Raw genomic sequence first — 26429 nt, forward strand, 5'->3', positions numbered from 1 at the left:
TTTTCAAAAATTATGTTAATCTCATTCCACAGCCGTCGCTATGGGCGGGCCCTAGAGGGCAGTGCCCGCCCACTGATATGCTTGGGTCCGCCCACCCAAGCCAGATCACAGTCAGAGATCTAAAATAAATAAATAGATAAATAAAATCCTAATTTCATTTTATTGTACTTGCTTTAGGTTAAAACGGCCAGTGCTGCATAATCACTAAGACATTAAATATATTAAAACCGTGTGAGTTTGTTGGAAAGTTTGTCTACGTATGTAATCACGTCAGTGTTGCCCAGCAACAATCAGTTACCGCGTTTATGGGGGAAATGAAGTGTGAGTTTTTGCCAGCAGACAGCAGCTAGTTTTTGTGCTTTCCTAAATATGTATATACGTAACTGGTTTAAATCCCCAACATCGGTAACTTCGGATAAACCAACACATGATGTCGTTGGCAAAGAAAACCCTGGACCCATTTCTACCTCCGTGGATCCTGTACTGACACAGGGTGGACGAAAGAGAGGACAGCGCTGGCACTCTACTCAAAGTAGGCCCAAATTTTTATTGTGTGTGTGTGTGTCAGAGGCGATTGCTAAAATGTCAAAAAATAAGTGATCAAATATATACTGTTGTGTGTACATGTCATTGACTAAATATGCGCTACAACGCGCTCAACTTTTGTTCAGAATCAGCTTCTTATCACTGGTAACGACGCGGCTTTCCTCTCACTCAAACACGCAGCTTCACAGTGCTTTAAACAGTGTGGACGCTGAGCGTCCACAGATTTCAACAGTGAAGCAAAGAGTGCAGCGAAACGAGACGAGTCATTGGATAAATGCTGGGCTTTGTCCCGCCCATCGGTCTATGGGGCAGTCCGCTGGCCCGGACGCTCAGCTTCTCCATGATGATTGGATGATCTGTCTGAGGCTGAATCCCTTTTTGATTGACAGCGAAATGAGCGAATCAGCGATCTTTTGGTGTAAACATCCGTGGGAGCATTTTTTAATTTTCATTCTGTTCTGAGTTGAACCGGAGACTTTCCTAATCCTCTTAGCGGGATTTTCTTTGTTAAAAATGACTAGCGACAAATCGAGCTTCTATTTCTGGTGGGGTTTTTTTTGTAGCTGTTTGTGTTTGGAGATTGACTTCTATCACTCTTTCTGACTTCTATCGCAGTTTCTGTCCCTACCGAGCAGCGGGTGCTGCTGAGCTCCTTCAATGTCACAAAGCACTCACAGGCGGACAAACTTCACACTAGCCTCGCGCCAGTCCCAGCTCGCGAGCTAGCTAGGTAGCAAGCTGCACATAATGGCAGATAATTTGAATGTTGTGGACCGGATTTTGGCGAAGCCATTTGATAGTCTTCCTTACGAAGAAAAACAGAGTTAAACAGCAGGGCAGATCAACTCATTAATTTGGTGCAAAAGGTGGGGAAAAGTAACAGGTCTTTTCAGCTGTCCTGGTATGACAAAGTGAGCTGGCTGACTTTAAGTGCTGTAACAAATAAAATGTACTGTTTCTTGAAAAGGAACGGAGGGTAGAATTTACGTATAAATAAACCGACACATTTTATGATGTAGGCCGAAATTGAGCTTCCCCTCCTTGAAAGACCAGCATCCGCCACTGGTGTGTGTGTGATGGCAATTGGTACTATTGCTACCCCTCTGTTGGTTGCTTTGAAATGCACCCGCCGTGGTGTTTTTTTTGTTTGTTGTTTGTTTAGTTTGAGATGCTGGTTGTCATCTAATACATCATGTGCACACTCAGTTGGTGGTGGCGGTGTGTGTGTGTTGGCAATTGGTAGCTAGCCCTCTGTTGGTTGCTTTGAAATGCACCCACCGTGGTGTTTTTTGTTTGTTTAGTTCGAGATGCTGCGTGTGATCTAATACGTTATTTGTACTTGTGTGTGTGTGTGTGTGTGTGTGTGTGTGTGTGTGTGTGTGTGTGTGTGTGTGTGTGTGTGTGTGTGTGTGTGTGTGTGTGTGTGAGAGAGAGAGAGAGAGAGAGAGCTGGTCCGGTCATGGTTAATGTGATGATTATTGTGAGGGATTAGGGCTGCGTGAATAGTAAAAATGAGCAACAATAAGCTATTAATAGTGGTGCCCACCTGGTGGATTTCATAAGCCCCCCTTAAGACTGAGATCTGGCGACGGGACTGTCTCATTCGTTGTGAACATTAATCAGAGTAAGTGGTTGAAGATAAGTGAGCGAGTCATATTTATCTCATTCTGGAAATAAAATCTGCATATGAGCCACTTAAATGTTTTTTTTTTCCATGAAAATGAAATGGAAACACCCATCTTGACCTTTGACCTTGAGAAAATGACCCCTTGCTGTATTTCATAAACAGATCAGCAAAAAGTGCTCCCCTGATAATGAATCAACTTCATGTAAATAAGGCACAGAATCACAGTTGTCTCTTTCACAACATGGTAACGTAACTCCTAAGCCAGTAGCACACAAGTAAGAGTAAAAAAAGAGATTAAAATCGTTTCACAGTAGCGCTGCTTGCTCACATGCTGCTACTTAAGGCAACCTGTCTTACAAATAACATTTGTGATATAACGTTTTGACTTCAAACTGCAAAATTAAAGTTTGAAGTTGACCATCTGATAACAGGTCAATAATATGATTTACTGCGTGTAGTCACATGTGCAAAAATAAAATGTGGAAGTGCATTCCAGAAATCACAAAGACTCTTTTCACGTCTGGAGTGCTGAGATAAAAACATGTGAGATGAAAAGTTGGTGACGGCTTCTTTTTGTTTCAGTATGTTAACAGGCAACAAACTAGCCCAGGTGACCAGCCGAGGTTTTAAACAGAAAGCAAAATAATCGAGTCACTTCAGAAAGCCCGAGTGCTCGTTTTGTGAGGAGGCGAGCCTCGTTCCTGTCTGACAACAAGGACACGCTGAAGTGAGCTGGGTCAATATTAACTCACTTCACTTTCAGGATGTGGATAATTACAGAAAAGGATGTACAAGCAGCCAGCACAGACAGCAGGGATCATCTTTATGTAAGATTAGTACTGTTTTGAATAAACCTTTTCCAGTAATTCTCATCAGTCTTGTATAGAGTACCTCAAAGTGATACTTGAGTGGAAGTACAAGTATCTTAGCATAAAATTACTTTGGTAAAAGTTAGTCTCCTTTAAAAATGTTACTTGAGTAAAAGTCTTAAAGTATCTGACATTTACTGTACTTAGGTATCAAAAGTAAATTTCTCATGTAAAGTGTACTTTAAGTAAAAGTATTGAGTAAAAGGAAAATCCAAAACGAGTGGAGAGTGAAACAGCGACGGAAAAGAAAGCCAATGTGGTGTCCGGAGAAACCAGGAGGGGGCCTCACCCCCTATAAAAAGCTGGATCTGCCTCTGGTGGAGTAGTTGGTGTTGGTGACGGGATGAGTGAAGCAACAGGTGGATGTATATAGCTGTAAATAAAGCTACCATTATTTTTCTGAGTACACGGCCGTCCTTCTGGAAGACTCACACACACTTTTCTGTTAAACACAACAGCCAGGATCTTGTGAAACAGAAGTCATTTATAGCTACACAGTTGCACCAAATTTAAGGAAAAGTAAAAGAAAAAACTTTTCAAGTGTCACCACCACCAGCCACTGCAAAGCAAACAAACGCAGTGCTCTTTGTGCTCTTGAATCCAAAATGCAGATTCGCATTGCGTAAAAACGATGCCGCGTTTTGGATTCAAGCAAACTTTCACAATGCACCACAACTAAATGTAAAATTGCTTCATGCTTTGATTCTTGTTGTCAAAACATTTGAAACAGCAAAAGATTCAGTGCTTTGAAATGCTCAAATCACTGTTGGTGACACCTAGTGGAGAATGTGGATTGCTTGGTTCTGAAAATGGTTGTTTCAAAATGGTCAAAAAGCATGTAAAACCTGTTGCTTACAGGTACATATGTTGAAGCAGTTGAGGCTCAGAATGAAGAAGTTGCCTCAGAAGAAGATTCAGTGTTCCAAAAAGCTCAAAGGATTTCATGGGGCCTCGAATGGACAGTGTGCAGTACTTGGGTTGGACAATAACTGAATCTTTCAAAATGTTTAAACATTAAATAATAAAAAAGCTTCATGTATTGATTATTTGAAACACTGAATGAAGCAGTAGTCTGAGAAGACGTCTGGGTGACTGGACAAGAAAACTCAAAAACAGCTGGATGCATGTCCTTCAAACTTGGTGGGAATATTACTTGGCTCAAGAGATGATTAGATTTTGGAGTAGTTAGGTCAAAGGTCAAGGAAAACATTACATAAAAAAAAAACCCCACCTGTTTTGTACATCGCAACAACCCAGTAGCACAGACAGATCAAACCTGGTACTTGGATAAGTAGGTAGAGATGATTACATTTTGCAGTAGTTTGGTCAAAAGTCAAAGCAAAGAGGGTTCATGCATGATTTGTTATCTGGGCATTTACATGATCTTTCTTTTTCCCTTCCCCTTCCCTCCGTCGTCTTCCATGAACAAAGAACAAGCCAACTCAGAATTCATCCATGTTCCATCATTGGTCCACCATGGCACGAAAGGGAGGCCTTTGCTCCTGCCTGTGGAGACTCACTTCTTATTGGATGATGTTGAGATCCAGGGGACTTGGTCCCACACCAGGCCGAGTGGCACCAGGACCACGTTGGTAACATTTACCAAAAGCACTGCGATCATTGACATGACCTGCCGCGACCACCTCCTCTTCAAAGAGCCAAACATTACGTTGCTAATCCGGGAATTAAACCAGGACGATGAGGGGGAGTATTGCCTGAACCTCAACATAGACTTCCGAAATAAGTCACGATTTATCACAGAGAAGAGAACAGTGCACGTGACTGTAGATGGTGAGTTGAAGAGCTGATGTGTCCTGACTGACATGGTGACTTACTAAAAATAGTTCTAAATTTACAATGTTCTGTTTCTTCCCTAGTCCCCATGTCCACGCCTGTCATCGAAAAGAACCCCTCCTACGCAGTGGTTGAGGATAAAGGAAACGTTACGTGGACTTGTTCTGTCCAGAGCGGAACAAGAGTGTCCTTTCAGTGGCTGAGGAACAACGTCCGTTTGAGTCCCAGCAAGAGGTACCACTTCTCCCAGGACAACTCCACGCTGCTGATCAGTCCTGTGAGGAAAGATGACATGGGAAGTTATTGCTGTGTGGTCAGCAACCCCGTCAGCCCGAGTCGTCACAGCAGAGCCGTGGAACTAACCGTTTATTGTGAGTTGAGTCTTTCCTGTCCTGCAGGAATCATGCAATTTGCATGGAAAATATGTGGAAATCAAGCACTTCTGGAGAGGATTATTCAAAGTCTGCAGCTCCTGTAGCTCACTTATTGTTGTCTACAAACATCTCAAAGCCAGTGGCTCTCCAAGCTTACAATACATCCAGAAAGTAGTGCTTCAGTTTTTCCACATTTTGTTATGTTACAGCCTTATTCCAAAATGGAGTAAATTCATCTTTTCTCCTCAAAATTCTACACACAATACCCCATAATGACAATATGAAAACCTTTTTTTTTATTTTTTTGCAAATTTATTAAAAAAAAAAAAATAAAAAAAAACCAACAAGAAATCCCATTTACATAAGTATTCACACCCATTGTCCAATACTTTGTTGATGCACTTTTGGCAGCAATTACAGGTCTTCTTGAATATGATGCCACAAGCTTGGTGCACATATCTTTGAGCAGTTTTGTCCATTCCTCTTTGCAGCACCTCTCAAGCTCCATCAGGTTAGATGGGGAGCCTCAGTGCACAGCCATTTTCAGATCTCTCCAGAGATGTTCAATCAGATTCAGGTCTGGACTCTAGCTGGGCCACTCAAGGACATTCACAGAGTTGTCCTGAAGCCACTCTTTTGATATATTGGAAGTGTGCATAGAGTCAAGATGAACCATTGCCCTAGTACGTGTGATTTCTCTTTCTTTTTTAAATTTTTAAAGAAATTTTGAAAAATCTCAAAAAAACTTTTCACATTGGTATTATGGGGTATTGTGTGTAGAATTTTGAGGAAAAAAATAATTTCATCCATTTTCTTAATCTTTTCAGAAAAACTGAGTTGAACTTGAATGTAAAGGTGTTAAAATTAAAATTTTTTAAAGGTGACCCTTGGTCATATGGGCGTATTGAATCTTCCTCGCCACAGAATAAGAGCCCCCTGTTTTGATGATTTTTAAAAATGCCTCATTAAAAAAAAGTCTATGTTTAATTGTGAATTACTCCAAGAAGGAAAGAGATAGAAACAAATTCAAGGTGATTTTCTGCAAAACCAAAACAATCCTCTTTTGCAATGGCAAATTTTAGCTATCTCATTTCCTTCACACTGAAACATTGGGTTGAAAAATTGTCATTTTAGCAGAAATCACGTAAAAATTTTCCCATGCTTGATGACATCATAATGATGTCATAAGGCGCTTGGGGACCTTTTTCAGCTGCCATACTACACAAAGTCAAGGATTATCTTTCAGATGCAGGGGTACAAAAGTCTGTATCTGTTATGGTTCCTCAGTATTAAGCATTATAGTGTGTGTGTATGTATCTTGCATTTAACATTGATTGAGTTATATGTAGCACTGTTGCTTAACTGATTAACTGAACTGATTTCTTGATTTTCTCGGAAAGAGGGTCAGGGCCCTTGCCAGGGCCCAAATCTTGGTGTGTAGCCCTCTGATGCGTTTCATTATCAAATGTATTTTGATACAGATGTAGATGTAAGATACTTTTTTAAATTAATATTTGATTTGAGTTTGGAGACAGTCTGCTTTGTGTCAGCCTGATCCCGTCAGATCTCAGAAGCTAAACAGTGCGGCATCTGGTTAGTATTTGGATGGGAGGCCTCTTCGGAACACCAGCGGCTGTGTGTGTTTCTCCAAGTAAACCCGGAGTTGTGTCAGGAAGGGCATCCGGCGTAAAACCTGTGCCAAATATCAATACGGATCTGACTGTATCCGCTGTGGCGACTCTGACCCAAAAATGGGAGCACCCGAACTGACAACACATATTAGATTTGGGTTTGCTTCAGTAGATCAGGATGCTGTGTGGGACATTCTGATAATTTACAGGATCTCTGATAAGTTGCTGGACATCATAGTTGGCCTATGAACAGACACCACAAGTGCTGTGTGAAGTGGAGGTAGAGATCGTGATGTCTTCCAGTGATTTATGGAATTTGTCAGGGGTGTATTATGGCTACGACTCATGTCTATTAATTAAATGTCTGCATGGACTAGTTCTGGGTAAGGTTATGGAGGTCAGCAATTTGAGTGCCTTTGTTTTTTGCAGGGGCAGAAAAGTATAAGTCTTTCGGGATTTGGTGCTTTGGCCACACTAGCCAATGACATAAGGTGACAGCTAGACGTCTTTGGCGTGAAGAGAATCCTTGGGTACTGCTAGAATTACTTTGTGTCAAACTTATTGTCACTTTTTAGGGAGACTCTGATGAGGTGTACTATCTACATTGTGAGGGAATGTTAGCTATGATGCTATAGCCATGTGGATCACTGAGCATGATCCAATACACAGGTGCCTACCAATATTTTTGCAAGAGAACGAAGATCCTAGACTTAAGATACCTGGTGCTTTTTGTCTTCCTGTAAGGTTGTAGGATTTGGATGCTAATCAGTAACAAAAGGCGACATATTTGGCACAAGGTCTCCTTGGAGAATCCTTGGGTACCGTTGGTGTTGTAATCACTTTGTGTCAAACAAACGGTTACTTAGAGAGGCTCAAATGAGGCGTACCACTTGCATTGTGAGGAAATGTCAGCTTTGACTGTTTGACAATGTGTCTTCGGGCACGATCCAGTGCACAGGTGCCTGAGTGCAACTGCAAAAGGGTACACCTACGAGGGCTGTCAATAAAGTATAGGTCCTTTTAATTTTTTTCAAAAGCTATATGGATTTCATTCATATGTTTTTACGTCAGACATGCTTGAACCCTCGTGCGCATGCGTGAGTTTTTCCACGCCTGTCGGTGACGTCATTCGCCTGTGAGCACTCCTTGTGGGAGGAGTCGTCCAGCCCCTCGTCGGAATTCCTTTGTCTGAGAAGTTGCTCAGAGACTGGTGCTTTGTTTGATCAAAATTTTTTCTAAACCTGTGAGACACATCGAAGTGGACACGGTTCGAAAAATTAAGCTGGTTTTCAGTGAAAATTTTAACGGCTGATGAGAGATTTTGAGGTGATACTGTCGCTTTAAGGACTTCCCACGGTGAGAGACGTCGCGCAGCGCTTTCAGGCGCCGTCGTCAGCCTGTTTCAAGCTGAAAACCTCCACATTTCAGGCTCTATTGATCCAGGACGTCATGAGAGAACAGAGAAGTTTCAGAAGAAGTCGGTTTCAGCATTTTATCCGGATATTCCACTGTTAAAGGAGATTATTTTAATGAAAGACATGCGGACGGGTCCGCGCGTCGGGACGCAGCCGACGCGGCGCGGCGGCACAGGAAAAACACCTCCGTGTTGATAACCATTTGTAAAATCCAGGCGGCTTTTGATGGCTTTCAGTGGAGTGAGTATATGAGAAATTGTTTAACAGCTGGACATGTTCCAACTTGTCCTTAAGGCTTCCAACAGAAGTGTTTTTCCTGTGGCGGAGCGTCACGGCGGCTGCGAGCCGACGCTGCAATCCGTCCGCACGTCTTTCATTAAAAAAATCTCCTTTAACAGTGGAATATCCGGATAAAATGCTGAAACCGACTTCTTCTGAAACTTCTCTGTTCTCTCATGACGTCCTGGATCAATAGAGCCTGAAATGTGGAGGTTTTCAGCTTGAAACAGGCTGACGACGGTGCCTGAAAGCGCTGCGCGACGTCTCTCACCATGGGAAGTCCTTAAAGCGACAGTATCACCTCAAAATCTCTCATCAGCCGTTAAAATTTTCACTGAAAACCAGCTTAATTTTTCGAACCGTGTCCACTTCGATGTGTCTCACAGGTTTAGAAAAAATTTTGATCAAACAAAAACGCCAGTCTCTCAGCAACTTCTCAGACAAAGGAATTCCGAAGAGGGGCTGGACGACTCCTCCCACAAGGAGTGCTCACAGGCGAATGACGTCACCGACAGGCGTGGAAAAACTCACGCATGCGCACGAGGGTTCAAGCATGTCTGACGTAAAAACATATGAATGAAATCCATATAGTTTTTGAAAAAAATAAAAAGGACCTGTTATGTGTCGGACGCAGCTCGGAGAACCGACCAGCGTTTGAAGGACCCAGTATGAAATAAGCAGAGCACGGTACAAAGGCTAACTGAATTTAATACATAACAGTGATAATACAGAAAGGTGCGGTCTGGCGTGGTGCGCTCCCAGCAGCGCTAACGGTCCGGAGCCAGAAGCTGTTTCGGACCCAAGGACCCCGCCGACACCCCCCAGGTGGCCGCAACAACCGAGTCTGTGAAAGAAGGAACCATTATGTGAGTCCACACTCTACACACAGAACACTTAAAGGTGTACAAACAGCAAACACTTCCTGGCTTGATTGCTGATCAGCTTCCAACCTGCAGGCATGGAACATCCAGTTCACAAAACTCCACCGCAGTGGAAGCTGATACATGACTAACAAACAGCTCAATACAATAAGGTGTGAGGGACACCACATTTACTGACTGTATAACTGTTAGTCACAAAATCTAACGTACCTCAGGAAGTGTGCTGACGAGCGTGAGACCTCACCCCCTCCTCTTTCACAGACTGTGCATCAAACCTGGACGTTTCTCAGCATCCGCTGCTGATGAGATGGCTCCCGAGACGACGATCTCACCCGTCTGGTCACAAGGTCGAGTCTCTGGCAAATACACACTGTGCACTCCAGTCTTAAATGCCAACATGCTCCAATCCAGCCAGATGCACCTCAGCTGTGAGTCCTGACGAGTCGCAGGTGATCAGGGTGAGGTCCTGACAGCCTCAGCAACACAGCCACTCAGTCCCAAATGCACGCCACCTGGGAGGAAAACAAAAAGACAAACAAACCGGCAGCCAGGCCCCCCCAGCCATATAACAGGACCTATACTTTATTGACAGACCTCGTATGTATGATTTGACTGTAGCAGATATGTAGATGGCTACTTTCTTTTTCCATCCTCGCTACATTGACAACTACTGTGATAAATGATTAATCCTTTGGAATCATTTAAAAATCTATGCAAATTCTGTGATTTCAGCTACATAAATGTGAATATTTTCTGGTTTATTTTACTTGTATCTTTACTCCTATGTGGCAGTAACCTGACTATATCTGGGCTACGGATAAACAAGACATTTGAAGGTATCATCTTGGGCTCTGGAACACACTGACATTTATCACCATTTTCTCACATTTTACAGACCTAACAAGTTATAGATTAAACAAGAATATAACTGATGGATAAATCTTTTATGAAAATAATCATGAGTTGAAGTTCAACTTTATAAAGCTGGTTACTTTCGAGAAATGGGGATGAACTGGTTGTCTGCCTAGGTGCTTGTCATCCAAGACCCAGAGCAGTTACACAGTGTGTTGAATGTGTTGATGCGTAATATCAGTGCGTCTCCCAGACTTGGCTTGACCTGACCTAACCAGTTTAGTTATTTTCTAAGCACTGTGATTCTGCCATCTATTGGATAGTGGGGATAAAATAGAAATAAAATTGTGGATTATGCACAACCTTGAATTATTTGAGGCCAGCTTCACGTCTGTGAGCTGAATGCTTCAAAAATGCTCGAAACATTAAACAAAGCATTTGCTGTGAAGCATTATTCAATGATTCAAAATACCTGAAATACTAAATGCAACAATTTTAATCAAGAAATTATTCGCTATTTGGTGACACTCCAAACTACTCTAAATTAAATGCTTTGTAAAATGATTCACTGTTTCAAAACACTCTTGACACAAATTGAAACAACTGTTTCATAAAACAAGTCACTGTTTCACTATATGCACTAAGGCACTAAATAGTTTCTTGGACATATGAAAAATAACTCATTGTGAAATGTTCTAAACATAAAATTTATGTGCGTAGTTAATTTGCATTTAGGTCACACAAATCTACATTGAGTATTCATATACATCTCTTATTTTGTGTTCAAATCAAACTTGTAATTTTGTATTTTCACTCTTTACTCTTAGAGTTCTGGCTGTACTGGGTCATATGTAAATGTGCATGAGATCAGCCTGAGCACACAGAACTGAACACATTTGGGTGCTGCAGTATGCAAACATATCTGACAGAAGCCTTCTATTCTGCTGTTAAGGTTGCCGATAGCTATTAGACTGTCAGCTACAGAGTCAACCTGGTTTTGTGAGTTTTAAGCTCTGATCCACAACATGTATTTCACCCTGCCTTGAACTGAACAAAAACACAGCTTGTGTCCATAGGTATCAAACTGCAGGCCCATGAGCTGGGTAATGACCCACCATACGCTTCCTGATGTGTCATCATATCTGACATAGACTGGATAGGTCTAAGCTTTTTAATACTATGCAAATACCTCTCTAATATGCAGGTCAAAAGACAGTAATGGATCAAAAGCCACACCGTGATCATTGTCTTACCTGGCGCCAGTGTCAACTGATCATAAAGCTGTCTTGTCTGAGAAAATGAGAGGAAATTCAGTTTTTCACTATGACAGTTTTGCATTACATACATGAACAAGCATGTACATCTGCAACTGTCATCAGTGAAGCTCTGTCCCATGGCTACATGTGATCTGACCAAGGGATTCTAAATAAACACTGAATAACAGTCACCCTGGAACAGAACCTTGAGGTACCTCATACTTTCTTATGTGCTGTTATAATGGACACCATTAAAACTGACAGGAATTATTATTATTATTATTATTTTAACCAAATTTCATTGTAAATAAGTCATGGATAGAGTTGTTACCTTACTTGAGACTGAGGATTCAGCAGTTTGGGATAGAATTTTATTTATTTATTTATATTTCTAAAACAAGAGCAATCAGAGATTTCTGACAGCCACTATTCTGGATCCAGATCAGCTCCAAAATTCAGTGGAGTCTTCCATGCCCTAATATCTACTTGTGGTGGAACTTTGGTGAGAATCCATGAAGTAGTTTTGACATAATCATTCAAAATGTATATAAAGAGAAATCTTGGTCCAGAATCTGGATTCGGATCCTGGATCACCTCCAGAATTTAATGGAGTCTTCAATGGCCTAATATGTATCTGTGATGAAAATTTGGTAATAATCCATGAAGCAGTTTTGACATAATCCTTCAAAACGTATATAAAGTGAAATCTTGATTCAGAATCCGGATCCAGATCTGGAAAATTTATTGGCCAAAATTTATTGGCCTAATATGTATCTGTGGTGAAAATTTGGTGAGAATCTGTGAAGTAGTTTTGACGTAATCCTTCAAAGCCTATATAAAGTGAAACGTGACCTTGGCGGACGTAACAAATATAAAAAGGTTGTTACAAATAAACTTTTAATATAATGTAATTATTGTATTATATATTTGTATATGTTTGATAGCCAGATAATTTAAACACTGTATCCAGCTAAGGGGTTCATGCACTCACTGTTCATTCCAAATTCAGAACTGCATTGGAATTTATAAACCTTATTGTATACAGTCCATCTCAAAATCCCTCGAGCAGCCCAAATACAGCAATACTAACAGTTTGGATTAATTTATGCACTACAAAAACTGTCCCTGTTAAAATAAGTCAATCTGAAATCTGGCCAAATTATCTTGTATTAAGCAAAAAAAAAAAAAAAAAAAAAATCTGCCAACGGGGTAACAAAAAGTTACTTGGTTAGAATTCTCAAAATTAGCAAAATGTCTAGGCACCGAATAGTCAAAATGTGCCTTAAAACTATACAGAATTCTCATGTTAAGGTTAGCCTCTGTTTTAAAATAAGGAAAACAATCTAGTTCCTTTGCTTAGATGATTTGAAATCCATTGCTTTTCCTTGTTACTGGTTACCAGACAGCGAGGAACTGTTCTTTCAGAAATAGTACTAAGTACTGTTGCCTTTTGCAGATGGACCCTACAATCTTGAGGTGAACTCAGACCAGGGCCTACGGACAGGAGAGGTTTTCACTGTCAATCCAGGAGAGCTGGTTTTCTTTGACTGTCAAGCTGATTCCAACCCACCCAACAGCTATGTCTGGATCTCCAAGAGTCGCAACGCAACCCAGATCATCACCAAGGGCCCGCGGCTCGAGGTCCGCTTCTACAGGCTGGCTCAGGCTGAGGAGTACCTGTGCCGGGCCTTCAATAACATCACACAGAAACAGGATGAAGCCCAGTTTACTCTGGTGGTGGCCAGCCTAGGAACAGGTGCGCTTGTGGGTAGATTTTCGGAATCGTACAGGTCAAAACACATTGTAAACACTGAGTCATGGACAAAGCTGAATCATTGAGTTCTGAAAGCTACTACAGTATGACAGGGACAAACACAAGGCATGATGTGAAGAGTTAGAGCCAATAGGGCAGCTGAAGCAGGTGAGAGGAGGAATCAGTTTGTGGATATAACATAAAATGAACATTCCTCTTATGAAGGTCACACTTTATCTCTGTTGCTAGGTTCATTTGCCTGCAGCCTGTATTAAAGTCTTTCGGCTGGGAAAGTAAACAGTGGATAGCAGCTGTTATGTTTGTTGACTAAGTTTTATAGCATGTGGAGTTTCTGTCTGCTGAATAGACGTTGATATGTTGCCGTAGTGATAGTGAGACAGGCACACGCGAGAGCTGATACCGGCTGTAATTTAAAATGCTGCTTATAAGTCAACAGAAGTTGTAAAGGCAGCCATTTTCTGCCTTTAAATCAGAATCTTATGGGGATATGAACTTCCCGAAAACATCTTCTCTTAAAATGAATAATCCCCCAATGGGATGTTGTCTCACAAGCAAGAAATTGATGGATGTTGTTGCCTGCTGACGGGACAGTTTTTGCCTCTTTCAGCTAGCATGGCCACGTTTTCAGGAATAGCATTCTTTGAATTTATACATTTTCCTATCAGTCGAAAAGCAATAAATAATGTATTGCATTCTATAAATGCACTACTTCCATGTAATTAATAATTCAGTATTAGCCAACAGGCATGCTATATAGTTAAGCTACCTAGCTATCATGGCCTACTCACATGTTAGCATATTAAGGAAGCTGTCATATTTACCCTATTGAAGTATCCCATAATCCCCACGTGCCAGAGAGGCGCTGCAATCAAAACAACATGGCGACAATTGCAAATGAACATTATACTACCAAAATGTAAATTTTTATGCCTTTCGTAACATTTGTAAAAGATATCCCTGAACACTTGCTGAAACAAATATTCCAAATATTTCGTGTCTGCTGCCTTCAACCCATGTGGAACTTTATCAACCCAAACCAAATTTCAGACATATATATTATTCTGGAACAAACAGCACAAACAGTGTTGTAAAGGACAAGAAACAGGGAGTTAAGAGAGCAAACTTAACTTTTCCCGACAAAGACAAGAACAGGATGAGATCATGGCTCAAGGCAATATCCATTGTAAATAACGGTGACATCACTTGAGATTTTCACGTGTTTACATAATACAAACACAATAACAGCATCTAAAAACCTACATATTATTTTCATGAGAGTTTTAGGCACAATATACAAAGAGTTTTATCTTGCGACATTGATGCCATTGTCCGTGTCCAGCGGTTAAATTGCAGTGTTAGCAGTTCTCCATGTTGTTGACATCTGGCAGTGCTGCCACCTCTCTGAGATTTTGTGAGATTTGCGCGAGAATTGAAGCCTATTCATGGTTTTAGAGTATCCCAAATCCTTTGCGCGCTGGGGAAGGAGGCTTGATAATGCCTCAGCTTAATGCTAACTTTAACATTGAAAATGCCATAGACATGCTAATGCGTTAGCATCAATCCCGTTTTTAAGTTATAAAATACATCTATCAACTGTTTCAGAAGACCATAACTGGTTGGTTTAACATAAAAAAAGGTAAATATTACTCACAGACATATGCTCTTTAGGGTTTTAGTGGGGAAAAATTAATATAAAGCGAAATAAAACAAAGAACCAAAGAAGCAGCAGATCGAAGATTGAAGCACTGCTTCATTGGTTCAAGGTTCAAAGCAAAGCCGCGCTGCAGAAATGGTTGATTATACAGACCTGCTGCAGGGTCTGTAATCAATGTAGAGAAATTATCATTTTCCTGACAAACACCCCCCAAAACAACGGCCACTCTGAAGCACCGATAAGGGAATCATTAAGCATAAAGGCTATTGATGTCGATGAATCGAATAATTTCTTAAGGATACCCGAAAAGAGCCAGTTCCCAACCCTAACAGCAACACACTTTTTAAAATATAAAACTCACATTAAAGAGTCATGATTATCTTAGTTAAACACCTAAATACATATTTTGGTTGAACTCACCTCCATAATGACACAATGTTGCAAAAAAGTTGCCGCAAACGCTTGTTTACACTGACAACAAAATCTCTGCCTCCCCAGTGAGACCGTGATTACACGCGAGATTTGACACCATAAAGGCATCTATACAGTGAATTAACGTGATATAATGCATCATCTAAACTCCTAATGTTGCCATATTGTCCTCTACACTATTAAAAAATTGTTACCACCACCAAGAACAACTACAATAAAAGATACTGGATAGTACAAATACCCTCCCATCACATGATTGCACATGATCTGCAAGCTAGCTAGCTAACTACAATTAGTAAGTATTTGGACAGTGATTTTTTTTATTTTATTTTGCCTCTTTGTACCACCACAGTGGAGTTGAAATAAAAAAAAAAACCTAAATGGGATTGAGGTGTAGACTTTCAGCCAAGCGGCAACACTTGAGCCCGTATTTTGACCCTAACCCAGAAGTGCAGTTGCTTGACTGGCCACTTGAGGCTAGCTCCAAAACAGAGCACGTTCCCATAGAGGCCCATTTTAAAATGTCCAACTATATAGCAGAAATTACAGCCTGGTACAAAAAACAGTTTTGGTCTCTATAGATTGTTTCCTCCATGACAACTGTAGAGGGGTGAATTTTTCTCTAACTTCTTAGTTTAAGACAGTTTAATCCATAATGTTCTGTATGATTGTGGGCATGGTTACTTTGAGTGACAGAGGCTGAGTATCAACTCACACGACTGATAGAGTTCAAAAAGGGGTTTAATTGGTTCAACAGGCAGGTGGTCGGTACACGTGTGGTCCAGCAGTATGGCAGAGGTAGCAGACAGATGAGAGACTGAGGCGTAGTCAGAAAACAGGCACAGGTCGAAATACACAGCATAAGGGCAATCAGAGGCAAGACAAACTCGAGGTCAAAAACAGGCAAAGTCAAAATACCGACAGGGACAACAGGACAAAAGTAAGCATGCGATGGAGGCTGGAAAGTGACAAAAAGTCAACGATCTGGCAGTGAGCTGTGAGACTGTGAGGGGTTAAATAACTGGTGGTGTAATTAGTGAAACAAGATGCAGGTATCAGTGAAAGTTCTGGAAAGGGGTGTGACTAGTGAACAAAGATATGCAAGGGGCAAGATAGTGAAGGCAGGAAAACAGAGTGGAGTGATGAAAGAGACAAAGACACATGAACAGGTGCAATAGTGGCAGTGGATGAAAACAGCAAAAAGACTAATAGTGAGAGACAAAGACACAAGGGCTGGTGCAGGGGGAGTCAAATAAGAAGGGCAAAAACAGAGAACAAAGATAAATCAGAAACCAAGGACAGAATGCAGAACAACCATGACAGGCAACAAACTAAGCATGAACATATGAACTGAAAACACAAATGAGAAGAGCAAAATAAACTACTGATAAACAGAGAATAAACAAACCCGGTGACTACAGAATAATGCAATTAATAAAAGATAACTGATAAACAGAAAATGCAATAAATAACAAATAGAACATAATCAGATCAGCAACACTGAAGATAAATAACAAAACCCTGTGACTAAAGCATAACATAATAAATGTGATAAACAGAATGAAACTAAGACTAAAGCAGTATAAGGGACCAAGAGTGAAAGCAAATAATAAAGCAAAGCTAAATACATGGCAAAGAAAAGATACACAAAGACAAAAAGAAACAAAACCAATCATAACTGAAGCATGACCTTGGCAACCTCATATAATATAAATAAAACACAGAAGATTCAGAACATGAACCCATCATGAGCAGGAACATGACACTGAGCCACTCGTTGTGTCTGCCTGTTTGGAGTATTTTTTTTTTACAAACATCTGGATTAATATGGCTTTTTGTCAAAGCTTTAATTCAAAGGGTTTAACAAAAATACTGCATCAACCAACCAATTAGGGATTACAGCCATTTTTATACACAGTTCCTCCACTGACTGAGTTCGATACATGCCCACTTTCAAGTCACCATGCTCCCATCCCACCTGTTTAGATGGATCAACAGGTGTCACGCTGAGTAGTAGATATTGCGATATTTGTAAATCCAACCCTTTGTGCCCAGCACTGGTATTTTCCAACCCTTACCAATGTGCCCTTGGGAGCACATTTCCCCAAATGGATTTACTTCCAACTGCACAAATTGTTTTTGCATCAGCTGTCAAAATAGGGCCCTCTGGGATTTTTAAAAATTAATAGTTTAAGCCCGCAGCCACACACAGCAGATTGTCTGTTGTTCATCTCCACTTTGACAATACGTTAGGTACACCAGCCACTCAAATTTACACAAACAGTGCGAAATCGTGTCGCCATTCACCCTTGTGGCTCAGCCTAGAAATAACGCACTGAAGGAAAATAGGTGAATCTACAATGGTTTCAGTTTTGCGTTCTTCCCTGCTGGTGCTAATTTGTTTACCAAATTATTTAAATATGTAAATAAGTTTTATTTCTTATCTCTCATTGGAATCCAAATACAATGCTGTGTGTTTACCAAATTATTTAAATATGTAAATAAGTTTTATTTCTTATCTCTCATTGGAATCCAAATACAATGCTGTGAACATGAAATGCTCTTCCAAAGACAGTTATAATGCATAAATGGTCCTTTAGGGCCACTGCACATGTATTTCCAGTAATATCAGTAACTGTCCTGTGTGTGTTTACAGGGAAGGAGATGCACACCCAGGAGGGCGGCTCCGTGTTACCGCTGGCAGCTATTACTGTTGCTTCTGTGTTTGTCATTGGCTGCATGCTGCTTTTCTTCCTCAGAAGATCCTGTCACCCTAAGAGAGGTCAGGTTCTGCCGCCGTGACTTAAAGGTGTAGTCGCCTTTGATTTGCCACAAAACTGTCAAAGTTTTTGAAATGTATAAAGTCCCTTTATTTCTGTTGCATATCTCAAATAAACTACAGCGAATTTGATTACTGGTATTTATTTTGAGGGATTCCATGGCAAATATTGCAGTTTTGAGCCGTGAGATCTTGCAAGCAACATAAGGGAGGAAACGTGTTAGTATGTGCAAAGATCAAAACGTTTGTGCTGCATTTGATGTAAACTGGAAACTTCAAGACTTTTGTGTGTAACATTTTATTCTAAGTTTTTCCTAATCAAATATTTTGTCACCCGTCCTCCATCTTTTTTTTCTTTTGTGGGGGGCACTTTCAGTCCCAATTTATGGTCTAACATGATCCTTCAGCTCCATAATGCTGACACTGACAAGTTTGCTCTTTGAGGGACGAAAAAGCCCCCCACGTCACCTAAGACGTTGCTGACAGACAGTGCGTCATGGTATCTCATTCTCGTATTTTAACCCACATGGGTCAAAATTCAAAACTGTTTCCAGACAAGGTGAATTGTGATCATACTGGCAATATAAGATTGAGATTTTTTTGTTTTTTCAAAATTAAGAAACAAAATTATGGTAGTGCTGAAGAAAATCTATTTTTGACTTACATGATATATATGTAAAATGAAAGGGATTACACCTTTAAGTGTTTTGACATTTTAAAGCATCAGCATTGAAGGATAATTTGTTCCTCTGTGAGTTCACCCTTCAGTCAGTCACATTATTAAATATTTGAGATTTGAATGTCAAGCCTGTTAAGTCAACTGTTGCTGGCCTTAGATTCCGCTTACGGGTTGATTCAAAATATCAAAGCTAATCTTGAATCTAAAAAACCAGGCAAATATTAGTTAAGTCAATGTAATATTTAAAAACTGGGCAACTTCTGTGACTATTTAAAACTTTCTCCCTCTCTGTTTATTCTTTGTCAACAGTGCTTATGAGTATTTACAACAGGTAAGATATTAACTAATCCCTGAATTTACTGCATGCAGACATCACAGTTTAGCTGTTAATGAAATACGTCTTTTGACAGACCACTTTCGGAACAGAAACGGCCGCATTGTTCAGGTAAGTTATTGCTCATTCACAGGTATAGTCACTTGCGCTAAATATTTCACATCATACTACACATGGCACTCATTATTCTAGGCTATTGGTTCCCTACCTGAGGTTTTAGCTCCCCCTTGGGGAAGTGGGGGAGCCTGAAAGATCATCGGGGTGCCCAAGGTCTTGTCAGCTTTGAGGTTATGAAATTAAGCGATAATATTACACTTACTTGACAATCTGGTATAAGTGGGTGGGGCGGATGGGGTGTAGTTGTTTAGAAGAATAAAGGTTGGGAACCAGTGCTGGTTGGGAACCACTGCTCAAGGTAATGCTGGACAATACCCAGGGGTGCAGAAAAAGGGAGAATAAGGAGAAGGATTCTAGGGGGCCTGTGATTGACAGGGGCCCAGAGAGGCCCCTAATACAATACTGACAAAATAATATGGGGTGGCCCAGTAAGATTTCTTTTCATGGGGCCCAAAATCCCTGGAGGCGCCCCTGATAATACCACATAAGTGGTACGAAACATTATTGTTTCATTAAGTTCATCAAGAATTCTTAAGGAAGTGTTGGGTCAGTCATTTTTTTAAAAAAATTTGATATTCATCTCTGTGTATTAATTAGGTCACGAGGATGCAACCGAAGACTTTGGCATCTATGAGTTTGTCTCGATACCTGGGAAAATGGAATCTGCACAGGTATGTGAGATGTATTGTACATAATCTCATGTTTTGTTGTAATTTATTTATTGTAATTGTTTGTTGTTGTGTGTCTGAGGACTACAGATGGAAAGTGGCTTTTAGCTAAATTTGGCATATTTACACTAAGGCATGAAAATGTACAAAGTGTTCATTACTGTGCATTGTCCTCATCAAATAAACAAATAAATACATTTAAAGATGTTGCTGTGAAGTCGTTCAGATATATTCGCCCGTTTTCTTTAAACACTTTGAAAGAAATGAAACATTGCTTCACAATGTGATTTGAAACACTCAAAAACTAAATGGGATAACTGCTTCAGAATATGATTCTCTGTTTTGAAACAATTGAAACACTATGAGTGCTCACTATGGGCCCTAGTGCGATGATCTATGGCGCAAGGTCTTTCCGAGTTTAGTGCAAGTCCACTTGTGGTGTGCATAACTCATTTTTTACTACAACCCCTGGCAAAAATTATGGAATCACCGGCCTCAGAGGATGTTCATTCAGTTGTTTAATTTTGTAGAAAAAAGCAGATCACAGACACAAAACTAAAGTCATTTCAAATGGCAACTTTCTGGCTTTAAGAAACACTATAAGAAATCAAGAAAAAAGATTGTGGCAGTCAGTAACGGTTACTTTTTTAGACCAAGCAGAGGAAAAAAATATGGAATCACTCAATTCTGAGGAAAAAAATATGGAATCACCCTGTAAATTTTCATCCCCCAAATTAACACCTGCATCAAATCAGATCTGCTCATTGACATTGACCCTATGCCATGACATTGACCCTATGTGTCTTTTTGCAAGGAATGTTTTTGCAGTTTTTGCTCTATGGCAAGATGCATTATCATCTTGAAAAATGATTTCATCATCCCCAAACATCCTTTCAATTGTCCAAAATATCAACATAAACGTGTGCATTTATTGATGATGTAATGACAGCCATCTCCCCAGTGCCTTTACCTGACATGCAGCCCCATATCATCAATGACTGTGGAAATTTACATGTTCTCTTCAGGCAGTCATCTTTATAAATCTCATTGGAACGGCACCAAACAAAAGTTCCAGCATCATCACCTTGCCCAATGCAGATTCGAGATTCATCACTGAATATGACTTTCATCCAGTCATCCACAGTCCACAATTGCTTTTCCTTAGCCCATTGTAACCTTGTTTTTTTCTGTTTAGGTGTTAATGATGCCTTTCGTTTAGCTTTTCTGTATGTAAATCCCATTTCCTTTAGGCGGTTTCTTACAGTTTGGTCACAGACGTTGACTCCAGTTTCCTCCAGTTTCCTCCCATTCGTTCCTCATTTGTTTTGTTGTACATTTTTCGATTTTTGAGACATATTGCTTTAAGTTTTCTGTCTTGACGCTTTGATGTCTTCCTTGGTCTACCAGTATGTTTGCCTTTAACAACCTTCCCATGTTGTTTGTATTTGGTCCAGAGTTTAGACACAGCTGACTGTGAACAACCAACATCTTTTGCAACATTGCGTGATGATTTACTCTCTTTTAAGAGTGTTGTGTGGGCCGCTGAAGAGGAGGTACTGCTGGCCCACCACCACAAGATGGCGCCCTGCTTGAAGTGCGGGCTTCAAGCACGAGAGGGCGTCGGAGCAACCAGGAGTGACAGCTGTCACTCATCATCCGTACCAGCTGTCACTCATCCACTACTCATCACCACCACCATAAAGGCCGGACTGCAACTCCACCTCCCCGCCGAGAAATCAGCTACCATTCAGGTAACTTTCTCTGCTGACTCAAATCATTGAGTGATAACCTGAACTTCTTTTGCAGCCGTTATCCTGTGGTGTTCTGCCTTATCTGTGGGATTGGCATTTGGTGTGATCAGCGACGGCTTCGCCTCACACCCCAAACCAAGATAAGTGGTTAAACAGGAGCTGCACGAGTGTGTGATTGGAGGTGGAGGTTCTCCCTCCTTTACTGAACACTGACTGTGGGAGTACTGAGTGTGCGAACTCACACTCATCAGGACTGTCTCTGTTTTCTGCCAGCAGTACCGGGTCTGACTGCTGAAGACAGCGGCCACCTGGGGCGCAGGGCTTGGCGGCTCCGGTGTTCTTCAGCTCCGTTGGTGGTGGAAGTTGTGTGGGGATCCAGCTCTTCTCTCGCCATGCGTCTTCTATCGTCGAGCCTGCCCACACGTCACCTGGTGTATGATTGACAGTCCACCATATTGTTATTGTCTGTACGTCGTTGTGCGATTCACAACATTAAATTGTTACTTTTGGCTTATCCATTGTCCGTTCATTACCGCCCCCTGTTGTGGGTCCGTGTCACGTCACTTTCACAACAAAGTTTGATAATCCTCTGTTTCAATTGACGTCTCTCGTGTTGGAGCCATGATTCATGTCAGTCCACTTGGTGCAACAGCTCTCCAAGGTGTGTTCACTCCTTTTTAGATGCAGACTAACGAGCAGATCTGATATGATGCAGGTGTTAGTTTTGGGGATGAAAATTTACAGGGTAATTCCATAATTTTTTCCTCAGAATTGAGTGATTCCATATTTTTTCCCTCTGCTTGGTCTAAAAAAGTAACCGTTACTGACTGCCACAATCTTTTTTTCTTGATTTCTTATAGTGTTTCTTAAAGCCAGAAAGTTGCCATTTGAAATGACTTTAGTTTTGTGTCATGTCTGTGATCTGCTTTTTTTCTACAAAATTAAACAACTGAATGAACATCATCCGAGCCCGGTGATTCCATAATTTTTGCCAGGGGTTGTATTTGCTAAGTGCATAATCTGTGCATAATCCTTTATCATCTTTATTTATCATAGCTGTGTTTTGGGCATAACATTAAATAAACTGGTCAGAAGCAACACAATCATACGAGTAAATGAATTATTCAGTGCGCACAGTGACAGTGCACACTGAACTGTCACTGGCATAATGTTCAGTCATTCTGACTCAAGTGTTTCATTGAGTGTTTTGATTTTTCTGTGAATCTTTTCCTGAAACAGCTGTGCTCTAAAAAAGGAACTGCTGTCTCAATGATAAAACTTGATGTAACAATTTGCATAGATTTTTTGAAAGTTATTTAAACTTAGCTATTTCAACTTTCAACTGAATTAATGCCACAAGAATTCTCTGGTTTAGTTGAAATAACTTTAGTTAAGTTGAAATAACTTAAAAAAAATCTATGCAAATTTGTACATCACTTTTTCTCGTTGAGAAGGCGGTTCATTTTTTTTTTAGAGTGTGCTTAAGAAACCAAATAAATTAACAACAAACAAACAAACAAACAAATTAACAACAACAGCAACAACAGTAACATGCCAGTTGCCCATAAGGGCAAGGGACACAACTGGAAGTTGATTTTTGTCTGATTTTCACCACAAATTAACCTTGCTGCACATTTTAGCAGCTTTTGTCACCATCTAGTGGACAATGTGAGCATTTCAGGGTATCTGGTACATTTCCTACTTGAAACCCAAAATTAAGTAAAAAAAAAAAAAAAGCCATTTATAAATCTCAGAAATGCATGACTTCTTGGCACTCAGAGCTTTGACCTCTCAGTATTAATGTATAAAACTTTCCCCTTTGAGAGTTTTACAGTTCTTGATTTTTAAGCTATGAAAGCTTGCCAGGAGGATGTATGGAAGGACAGAATTTCACATGACAAGCACAATTTACAGTTGTGAATAATATTCATAAAAATAATAATGACAATTTAGTTGGGGGGGGGGGGGGGTGGCTCCCACACCTCCTGCAGTGTTGTTTTGTGCAGTATTGAACAGTTTTATTTAATTTTCCTATGCTGTCCCCTATAGGCGTCGTGCAGATCTCTGGCTCGCCTGGAGTTAGCTCAGGATTCTCACACCACCATCTACGATGTAATCAGGCACATCCCTGAGACCCCCAGCCACAGTTTGCTGATGTCTCCTCCGCCCTCAGAGTTGAGATGTAACTGATGATTGTTGCTCTCTGGACTCTTGTGTAGCTTTAACCCCCTTTGTCTCAGTTATCAAAGCCTGAAGCAGTGGTTCTGGTGACACACTTTTTGCACAAGTGTTGAAGGAGACATGAGTATATCTGATCATGCACTGTTACTGTCCTGAGGATGGTTGTTCATTATAAGTTTTTTTCGTTTTTGCTCTTTCATTGATTTCATGCATCATTGTCAGATGACAGTGTATCCGTGGCTTCGAATTTTATGAGTTTTACGGAAGGTGGGAACATTTTTTTGTTGAATTTTCCATTGAAAGGAAAACAAAACAACATTGGGATGACATAAATTAAGTCACGAATATATCATTAAAAAATCTTTAAAAAAATACTTAAATTCCCGTATTTGATTGCTTTTAAAAATACATCTTATTTAACATTTCAGTGTCATTAGCTTAGTATATTCTAATTTACAAGTTCCTGTTTTGTGAAAGGACAAGTGTTATGATAACTACTTTTTTTTAACTGATATCATATGTATTTGAAATAATTGTGATGAACATGATGTGTAAATATTGTGTATAGATTATTCTACACCTCTGTTTTGGTCAAATCTATTTATTTCTACAGAACCACACTTTTTCTACACATGTAGCAGGTTTCTCCTTTCTGCATGGATTGTAATGAAATGTTAAAACAAGGAAAATAGTGATTTCTCACCCACTGTACAGCTTGTGTTCATATGTTTTTTTTTATACTTTATTTAAAGATCGAGAACCCTTCATCATTCTTTATTATTACTTGAGTATATGAGATGATGGTTTTTCTTGTGCATTTAATGTGTTTTCCCACCAAGATTATATAAAAACCTACAGTTTGATCATGTTTTCCATTTGAAATGTACTCTGGGATAATGATATAAAATATGAGTGTTGCAAAGTTTTCAAAAATGCTGCTGAAACAGTGTTAGCCATTTGGAGTGCCAATTAATAGGTTTGGTATCATTCCCAGCCGCATGTTCTATCATTCTTTAATTGTGTTTAATCTTTTTCCACTCTGTTGTATATTTTGTCCCATTACTTCCCAAAAAGGGGGCATCATGTTTCTCTCAATGGTTGCTAACTTAACCTGTTAGCTGGTTTTGTGCACACTTGTGTGCGTGCACGAACACAGTGCGAGCAGCTGGAGAGTGTAAAACCACGTCGCATAGCTGCTGTGGAAAAAAATAAAAACCAGCTGGAATGTGTGGAACCATATCGCGCACTGCTAAGGAGAAACAAAAATTAAAAAACACATGCCACCCGTGGGATTCAAACCTGCAATTTACAGAAGCTCTGAGTAACAGACAGAAGCTTTACCACTGAACTACCATCACTGTTCTATAATGGGAGTGTAAAATGCCTAAAATTAACAAGGAGATAAACATTTAAAAAAAAAAAAAGAGAAATTAGACAATGTAGACAAAGAGGAAGTCTTTAATTATGGTGAAAAAAGCGCCGTAATAACTGACAAAACGATGGGGCATCCTGTGGGGTGATTTCCTTCATGGCATGATATTCACCAGCGTTGTGGTGCGCTGGTGCAGTGGTCAGCTGAAGCAATATGTGTTTTAATTTATTTCCATGCAAGGACAGCATGCCGACGTCCGCACTTCACACTGTAGTTATGTGACTTAATATCCTACAAGCCACTACAGGTGTTCCAGAGCTGTGGCTTTTGAGCACAGATATCTGAACAGCTGCACATCGCAGGGGGACACACCCACCTCTGTCAGCGGACCTCGCAGCTCACAGAACAAAAAGGGTCATTCTCTGTTGCTTTATTCTGTGATTTTAATTTAATGTATGAATAATTATGTGTTTGTCCTGCATCTGTCTGATGTCTGTGTTTGTAATTTGGCACCTTTTGTGCATGGTTACGTCCAGTTGACAGTCTGTGGTCAGCTGACAGGCGCTGTATGTCCACAGCAAAGCGCATGAGCAAAGAGACTGGACTCTGGGACCTTCAGCTACAGATGACAATGTTGACAATTTTCACAGACAGGGCGAATGTGATTGCCTGCTGTCTACTATCGTACCAGGAGCGTGGATAGCCCCACCTTTTCTAATTGTGCAGCGAGCTAGTCAGCTTCAATCATGTTATGTGTGAAGGGGCCCTAAAGTATTAATGAAATCCCAGTCCAAGCACAGAAAAAGCAGTTATTGGGGTAAAAGGAATTAAATCATTTCTGTCAGGCTGAAGCCACCAAAGCTGTACACTGTGTGCCCACATAACGGCTTTTGTGCAGCAATTTGGATGCTCTTCTTTTTCTCTGAACTTGTATTTCTTGTCTGAAATTGCTGCAGAGTGCTTGTTTCTCCAGGCCTGGCTGTGTTGTCTGTTGTGTACCTGGTATGAAGTGGAGACGGGCAGCGACAGATGGGCGGTGTAACATGTGGCAGCACATGGCAGCGTGGCCTCCACCTGCGCCTGCTGAGTTGCCATCACGAGCCTGTGATGCATGCTGAAAAAAAGAGGAAAGGACTAAGAAAAGGAGAGGAACAGTGAGAAGCA

At 40.5% G+C, this 26429-nt stretch overlaps 1 protein-coding gene across 2 annotated transcripts in view; it reads left to right on the forward strand.

The window, feature by feature from the left end:
- The window catches only part of hepacam2 (HEPACAM family member 2), a 28802-nt gene extending 4046 nt beyond the window's left edge, over nt 1-24756 (forward strand). Inside the window, exons 2-9 of one of the 2 annotated variants that reach the window (XM_034161278.1) lie at nt 4474-4833; nt 4920-5207; nt 12981-13280; nt 18041-18166; nt 19152-19173; nt 19253-19287; nt 19891-19964; nt 23762-24756. In XM_034161278.1, the coding sequence (XP_034017169.1) occupies nt 4474-4833; nt 4920-5207; nt 12981-13280; nt 18041-18166; nt 19152-19173; nt 19253-19287; nt 19891-19964; nt 23762-23902 (1346 nt within the window). In that variant the 3' untranslated portion in view covers nt 23903-24756. The remainder of the gene's footprint in view (nt 1-4473; nt 4834-4919; nt 5208-12980; nt 13281-18040; nt 18167-19151; nt 19174-19252; nt 19288-19890; nt 19965-23761) is intronic. The other variant, XM_034161279.1, reaches the window with a different exon arrangement.
- Nucleotides 24757-26429: the final 1673 nt, after the last annotated feature.

This window comes from Thalassophryne amazonica, chromosome 20, assembly GCF_902500255.1.
Source record: "Thalassophryne amazonica chromosome 20, fThaAma1.1, whole genome shotgun sequence".
Taxonomy (NCBI): Eukaryota; Metazoa; Chordata; class Actinopteri; order Batrachoidiformes; family Batrachoididae; genus Thalassophryne; species Thalassophryne amazonica.